This window comes from Salvia miltiorrhiza, chromosome 2 (assembly GCF_028751815.1).
Source record: "Salvia miltiorrhiza cultivar Shanhuang (shh) chromosome 2, IMPLAD_Smil_shh, whole genome shotgun sequence".
Lineage (NCBI taxonomy): Eukaryota > Viridiplantae > Streptophyta > Magnoliopsida > Lamiales > Lamiaceae > Salvia > Salvia miltiorrhiza.
Window position 1 is genome coordinate 26,912,794 of NC_080388.1, and position 8,050 is coordinate 26,920,843.

At 42.2% G+C, this 8,050-nt stretch overlaps 1 protein-coding gene across 1 annotated transcript; it reads left to right on the forward strand.

Annotated features, from left to right (window-relative positions):
- Positions 1-2,497: 2,497 nt before the first annotated feature.
- On the forward strand, positions 2,498-3,746 carry LOC131008207 (ADP,ATP carrier protein 1, chloroplastic-like). Its single transcript, XM_057935099.1, has 3 exons — positions 2,498-3,003; positions 3,275-3,508; positions 3,588-3,746. Exons 1-3 carry the CDS (start codon positions 2,827-2,829, stop codon positions 3,744-3,746), a joined length of 570 nt encoding a protein of 189 aa, XP_057791082.1. The 5' UTR covers positions 2,498-2,826.
- Positions 3,747-8,050: the final 4,304 nt, after the last annotated feature.

Consider the following 8,050-nt stretch of genomic DNA (forward strand, 5'->3'; position numbering starts at 1 on the left):
AATTGTCACAATTTTGAAACATTGAAATGAACGTCGCAAATGTGTCACTAAACTACAACACAATATTTAGATGACACACAATTGACGCAAATCTACGACACTGAATGCAACACTACAATTATATGTGGTATAATTACGACATTTTATTGAGGTGTCGCATATAAGTTGTCGCAGTTACGAGACGTTAAAATGAGTGTCGCATATGTGTCACTAACCTACGACGTAAAATTTAGATGACGCACAATTGACGTAAATATACGACACTAAAAGCGTAAGTGTGGTAATTTTACGACACATACATATAGTGTCGTATGTGCATATGTCGCAATTGGTCTGTTTTCTTGTAGTGCTTGTTGTCGTGGATGGCTCTTGGTTCGTCTGGACTCAGTATTGCTTGGTCTCCATGGATGTTGTTCCTTCTGAAACTGAACTGAAGATGTCAGTTTCTGACTAATGTGGCCTTTCTTCCCCCTGGATTGATGAGGAAGATTCTTCTTGGCTCCTGATGTTCATTCCCTGATCTTTGACTGAAATCTACTTTCCAGTTTTCTCAGTAGAATGATCTGGTTGGGGGCCTCCTTAGCTCGTCTGAAGCTTCGTGGAGGTGGAACATTTGATCTAGCCATCAGTCTGCGCTTGCGAACTTCATCCATATCATGATCTCTTGATTCTTCCGAGGTTATGATTTCAGAAGGATCGTCCTTTGAGATGATCATGATATCCTTTCCTTTGTCAGCTGCAACCTTTCCTCTGATGCTGTTGACCAGTCTTTTCGATGGAAAGTTGCTCATCATGGGAGACTGCATCATGCAGTTCTTGACTGTTTCTTCCAGCTTGTGATTGAGCCTTTTGATTTCATGAGATGCTCTTTCACATTCTGAGTTGGAGAATCTGAGCTCTTCTTCCAGTCGGCTGTTCTCCATGATTAGTTGATCAAGACAAGCTTCATCCGGAAAGTAGATGATTGTCTGATTCTTAGCTCGTTCATCATTGATCTCCTTGTCCATTTTCTGATTCTGCTTGAGGAGATCTTCGAACATTTTCCTCAGCAGACAGTGATCAGTCATGAGCTGATCAAACTCGTCAGTTTCATCGGATGAGCTATCTCCAGATTCTGAGTGGTCTCCTGAAAGCATCAGGAAGTTATCAGTAAATGGAGTTTTTGAGTGAGAGTTTACCTCTGAGCCATTCATTCCATTGTCGTAGCTGTTGTCAGCTACGCTTTCTGATTCGTTGGCCATCAGGGCTCGGCTCTCATCATCTGAGCTGGAACTGTCGAAGTCGGATGATTCTGATGTGTCCTTGGAAGAGTCAGCATCATCAGCAACCATCGCTTTCTTCTTCAAAAAGCTACGATCTTTCTTAGCTTTCAGTTCTCTGCGCTCAGCTGGAGTCAGATCAGGGCATTCATGTCGAAAGTGCCCTTTCTTTCTACATCCAAAGCATTCCATATATTTGATGTCGTAAGCGGCTGACTTCCTTTCTCCGCTTCGATCTGTGGAATGTCTGGAGTTGCCTTCACTTTCTTTTCCTTTGTAGTGCTGCTTGTGGAACCTTCTGTTGGACTCCATCTTGTTGAATCTTTCAGTCAACAAAGCATATTGACTGAAGAAGTCCTCTGGGTTGAGTTCCGTTGGTTCCTTGATCTGCTTCTTGCCTTATCTGGTTGAGGCCTTCAGTGCTACTCCTCTTGAGGTTGATGGACCATCTTCGTCTGATCCTCCAGCCTTCTTGTTACCAAGATTTCTCAGAAGGTCGAACTCATTTGCCATGAGATCGGAGAAAAGCTTGTTTGTCGGGAGCTGACTGAATCCTGGCTTATGTTGATGAGCGACTGAGTAGATCTGCCATTCTCCACGTGGCAGTGCTCGAAGAATCTTCAGGTTGATTTCTCGTTCACTACAAGAATTGAGCTTATAGACAACATAATATAGACAACAGGCTTCAAACCCTGTTGTCTAATATGATTATAGACAACAGTGTTCTAAAAACTATTGTCTATTTATAGCGGTCATAGACAACGGTTCTAAAAACCGTTTTCTATTATAACCATAGACAACGGTTTTTGGAAAAACCGTTGTCTATTTAGGGCGGTCATAGACAACGTGTTCGGAAATCGTTGTCTATTAGAGAATAGACAACGGATTCCGACATCGTTGTCTATGACCGCCCTAAATAGACAATGGTTCTCCAAAAACCATTGTCTATTAGAGAATAGACAACTATGTTCAAAGCTGTTGTCTATTACCATATCAGATTTAATAAAAAAAAGAAATTTTAATATCAGATTTTACCATCAACATACAAAATTAATTCAAACCCTAACTTTTCTACAAAATTGCACCTCCAATGCCTGCCGCCGTAAACCTCCTTTGCGCCTCTTCTCTCTGCGGCGCTAGGCGATTCGCCGGCGCCGCCCCTTCTCCCTTTGCCTCAGTCGATCCGGCGCCGCCCCTTCTCCCTTTGCCTCAGTCGATCCGGCGCCGCCTCTTCTCCCTTTGCCTCAGTCGATCCGGCGCTGCCTCTTTCCCTGCCCTAACTCTTCCTCTTAAATCTGAAATCGTCGCCGCCGTGGTTCCGAAATCTCAGGCGACGTTGTCGCCCCAAAGCCGACGTTGCTCTGCCTGAAAACGCCGCCACCGCCGCGCACAGAGTCGCTGCTGCTATCTCTCAGATTTAGGGGAGGCCGCTCAAAATTGAGCCTTAATTCTCCCCCTTCCAGATCGAGCCTTAGCTCTTCTCCTGCCGATTCAGTTCGGCCGTTGCCGCCGCGTGTGGAATACCTGCGAATCGGCGTCCTCCATCTCTCTACACACGAAGTCCTCCATGAGCAGCTATATCCACCCCACAACTCTTGCTGACAATCTTTTGAACATTCTTGGTCCGAGGTTTCTTGGCCCTCTTGCTATTTTGAGGATATGGAGTTTCTGTTTGTTCTATGTCATGGCTGAGCTTTGGGGTAGTGTGGTTGTATCAGTTCTATTTTGGGGATTTGCTAATCAGGTAATGGTGTTGGTTTATTCGAATAGATAAAGCTGATCTCAAGTGATGTTTGCTCGTTCTTTAACTAAATCGGGTTTTAGAGTGTCCTTTTGCATTTTTCATTTTATTGCAATATAGTTTTGGTGCATTGCTGCTGCTTATCTCACCAGGTATTTACTGATATTTGTCTAGTTGCACATTGCTCGTAAAATCTATGTTTTGGTTACAAATGCATGCTTGATTTTGTGTCTACCTCAGCTTTTCATGAGGTTTATAATGTATTGTGTTGCAGATTACCACTGTTGATGAAGCCAAGAAATTCTATCCCCTGTTTGGGCTCGGAGCAAATGTGGTGCTCATCTTCTCTGGTCGAACTGTGAAATACTTCTCTAAACTGAGAGAAAACCTCGGTCCTGGTGTTGATGGTTGGGCCGTCTCCCTAAAGGGAATGATGAGTATCGTGGTGCTGATGGGACTAGTGATTTGTTTCCTCTATTGGTGGGTGAATCATAATGTTCCTCTATTGGTGAGGATACAAAGGTTTGTTCCTAACTTTACATGTCTGAATGGTGTGAGCTAAAATTATATTTGTAGCGCTTGATCAGAATTTTGAGCAGAACTTCCTCAGTTTGAAGGCGGCAATGAGATACTATCACTGGCCGCACCGCCTGCTCGTCGAAGCTCGAGACAGCGGCGGCGGCAGTTACAGCAAAGCGGTGAGCTTCGACATGAACATGGTGAGTTTGTGGATGGAGACAAGATGAGGGTGCTGCCCAAATGCTTAGATGGAGAATATGCCTTATGAGATATAGCATATTGTTTGAATGTAATATTTAATGAATAATGTTTGAATGAATGTATGGATTTTTAGTATTAATATTGCATTTTTAGTTTTCTATTATGAGTTTTTAGTATTGATAAATATATATTAAAAAAATAAGGAAATATAAATAAATTACAAAAAAATATTGTAACACAAGAAAAGACAACATATAGGAAAAGTGTGGTCTATCAATAAATAGAAATTGTCGTCTATATTAAAAAAATTGTGGTCATAGACAACAATTTTAAAAACCGTTGTCTATATTAGAATAGACAACGGTTTTCCGACCGTTGTCTATCAGAGAATAGATAACGAGTTTCCGGCCGTTGTCTATGACCGCCCTCCAATAGACAATACCTTCATTTACAACAGTTGATTTTCTAATAGACAACGGTTTTTGTCCGTTGTCTATTTGCGTTTTTCTTGTAGTGGTTGAGTGTATTTGTCTTTGGAAATGGATTGAACTTCATTCAAGATAAGATTGAATCTTTGTTCCATTTCCTCGACAAATTCATTCTTGAGCATGAGGAAGGAGTCGAACTTCTGGCAAGCTATTGATAGCTTATTCTCCTTGATTTCCTCGGAACCTACGCACATTCTTTCCAGAATGTCCCATATCTCCTTTGCAGTTCCGCACTTGATGATCTTCATGACATGCTTGTCGGGAACAGTGCCGGAGATGATGCTTTTGGCGAGGTTGTCTAACTCATCTTGCTTCCTTTCTTCTGTGGTGAAGTCTACCTTTGACTTGGGCTGGACCTCATCGTAAGGATCCTGATGGAGATCATTAGGAACCCTTTTGACAGTTTCGGTGATGGTGATCGGTCCGCTGGTGATGACTTCCCACATTCGGCAATGTTGGGCGGTGAGGAAGCTTTCAAGCCGAAACTTCCATATGTCGTATTTTTCAATACTAAACATAGGTAGAGAAGATAATCTGTTGTGGTTAGTCTCCATCAAAAAAGAGAGAACAGATAACAGCAGATAGAGCAAATAGCAAGCACAAAAAGAAAGAGTAAAACTTTTTCGAGACCTTTAAGAAAAAGGATCTAGTTCAAGTAGAACCTAGTCAGATGCAGATAGTTCTTGCGAACAACCTGCTCTGATACCAATTGTTAGGTCCTGAGGGTCTCGAATAGGTGTATGGGGATGGGAATACACCTATAGGCTATTTTTGACTTAATCTACTAACCTCAATCAGAGGGATCTCAGTCAGAGATCAAAACGAAACTTTGCACGCTATTTGACCAACAGGGTTGACGACTGATACTGAAAGCTCCTGTTTTACTGAAATCAGAGGGACTCCTGTTTTACTGAAATCAGTTTTGACCAACAGGGTTGACGACTGATACTGAAAGCTCTTCAGTAATGAGTTATCAGTTAAGTTACTGGAACTTAACTGATCCAAGTAAGGGCTTCAGTCGTGTTTGCAAAGATAGAGATGATATCACTCTTCCTTACTATCAGAGGATAGTTCAGTCAGATTGATATCATACGCAGTGGAATTTAAACTTAGTTTCGTAATAGCCTCGGTGGAGCAGATTGTTGGATTAAGGTTTCTCTTTGCTGTTATTCAGTGTTCAGTTTTATCAATTGAAATAGCACAAGTAAGAATGTAAAACTGAAAGCTGTAAATAACACAGAGACTTTTACGTGGTTCGGAAAAACCCTTTTCCTACATTCACGGCTGGTTGATCAGACCAACAATCCACTCCGCAAGTGCTTCACTGGTGCACTGCAAACCGTACCCGTGTGCTTGCCTGGTGCACACAACCGTAAACTGAAGAAAACCCTTCTTCAGCACCCACACACCTCGCGTAGGATTTTCCTGCTAAGCACACCTCATGCTCAGACTTTTCACTCAGAGTTCAGAGTACCTTCCTGAACTCTGAACCATTCAAACACTCTTATGGGGGGGAGGTTTGAACGAGTGCCAACTATACTTACAAAGAACAAGTTCTTTGAAGCAAGTTTGACCTTTGGCTTCTGGGTAAACAGATATATGCCTAGGGTCTAAGAGAATGTATGAAATCAGCAGTGACTGATTTTGGCTTTGGAATTCTCTTCTTCGATTCAAGCTTTGGGGCGGTTAAGCTTTAGGCTGAGTAGCAACTTTGGCAGAGCTTCAGCTTATGTCGTTGAATCGGTGAAGGTTGAAGTGATCCTCGAGCGCTATTTGTAGGAGAACTCTTGAATAGATCCATTGGCGTAAATCGTCCTCAAGATTTCTTCCGTTGGAGAGCAATTCGAATTTGGGCTGAGGCTTCAATCTTCGAGGTTCCTTGTCTGCGTGGAAATGACTCTCTTTGATGGACAGGAGATGTGACATCTCTGAAAAGTAACCACCAGATAGGAATGACCTCTGCAGAGATAAGATATTCTGAGATCTCTGCATTTAATGCGGCTGTACTTGTGCGTACGTGGCTTCCTCTGAACGTTGGAAGATCAGTCCTAGGAGGAATGTTCAACTGATACTTGACTTTATTATCAGTCATTTGCGCGCATTAAATAATCAGTCTTCAACTGATACTTCAGTTGGTATCTGCAGTCTTCAGTCTTCAGTCTTCGTTCTTAAGCCTTCAGTCTTCGACACCGCAACTAAACTAGAAACGAACTCTAACACTTGAGTTCAAAACGATTCTAGTCTATTACATATAAGTCCTATGAATTTTGGTATCATCAAAACAAGGGTTAGGATATTCCACAAGGTTCCCAACACTGATCTATTCGATTAAATCAAACATCAGTTCACACGCCCTTGGTATGCAGGGTTGTTGGTTTTCTCTCTCTTCGCAATGGCTGACATCAGTAAGATTGTGAAGCATTGTGAGGAATGGTGCCCTTCTAAGATCGAGGAAGCGGGGAAGAAGATTGTGAAGCATTGTGATGGTCTTCCTCTTACGATAATCAAAGTTGCAAAGCTCCTGTCCAAAGCAAAAATCACAGTGGAGTATTGGAATGAGGTGGCAACAGAAACCTCGGTTCAAAAATCTTATTCTGCCGCAATTTAAAGCAATGAGACTTCAGATTTCAGATGTTAAGGAGGAGTCCATACGACGTCCTTCAGTTTTTTTTAGAGGCATATTAAAACATTTTTCCAGCTAGATATATAATTCCACGTAGATATGCCATGTTGGAACTCCGGCTATCCATGTCAATTTTCGATAGTTGAAAAATTTTAATAGGACTGACGAGCCTATTTTTCGTGTTCTTTTTTAGTCTATTTTTAGGTCTAGATCGAATCTTTTTGCATGCTTGTGTGTGTGTTTGTGCCTGGGAGGGCATGTTTTGGGCACATAAGTGTGCAGGGGCCGTATGGGACAGAACATGCTCCATTCCGCGAAAGAGACAAGTACCCGACTTCATACAGAGGCAAAGCCCATGCTTTGCCCATATCGAGTACCGCGCGGGATAGAGTCGTGTTCAGGCGGAATGCCCAGATGATAGGGACGTGACAAGAGGACGAGGGAACAAAGGCAAAGGAAATGAGGCCAAGAGAGAAGTGTGCATATGGGCACAACTGGCGCACACAGGCAAAAGCAGGGTACATCTGCCCACATGTCCAGAAAATGAAGGAGATCCACTTACCTTCTCGGAGCGATATCTTACCATATCTGAAGGATTCGCAGATTCTGGGGTATGACGCACAAGGAAAGAACTGCGTGCGCAACCCTATCCCATGCCTTCTCTATAAATATGGATGCACTGCCCTAAAGGAAGAACTCTTTGACACCCTTTGAGTTTTCAGACGAGTGCACTGATCCAGGCCGACCCCCTACACGGCCTCTTTTCTTATTTTGCTCCTTAGTCCGTTTTTATATGTTTTGAACGTGTGAGGCAGATACAAGGCCACAAGCCATTTTTTATTTTAGTTTTATGTTCTGTTTTGTTACACCTAGAGTTAGTATCGGAAAATATTACTCATAGTTTTTGCCCAGACATCTTTAATTCAAGTATGTTTTATTTGTATTTATGCTTTATCTTTACTTTCATTATTATGAGTAGCTAAGTTTTTATACCCGGTATGGGTTAAGTTAAGGTTTGGTATGGGGTAATCAATATTCGTGAGGTCAAAATGAACTTAATAATTGTGTAACCATCACCTAAAAAAAATTATGTAACCATGTTCCCGAAGCATTTGGCTAGATTCCAACACAATTTGGGCAAATCCGATACCTTATACGGCCGGTAATGTTCTGTGCACGACCAACTTACAAGCAGTACGTGGGCTCAAGTTTGGAGAAA

Bases quoted from the DNA above. Each gene is read 5' to 3' on its own strand.
- LOC131008207 (XM_057935099.1), top strand. From the start codon at position 2,827: ATGAGCAGCTATATCCACCCCACAACTCTTGCTGACAATCTTTTGAAC. The intron at 3,004-3,274 runs GTAATGGTGTTG...ATTGTGTTGCAG, and splicing joins TTTGGGGATTTGCTAATCAG to ATTACCACTGTTGATGAAGC. The intron at 3,509-3,587 runs GTGAGGATACAA...GCGCTTGATCAG, and splicing joins ATCATAATGTTCCTCTATTG to AATTTTGAGCAGAACTTCCT.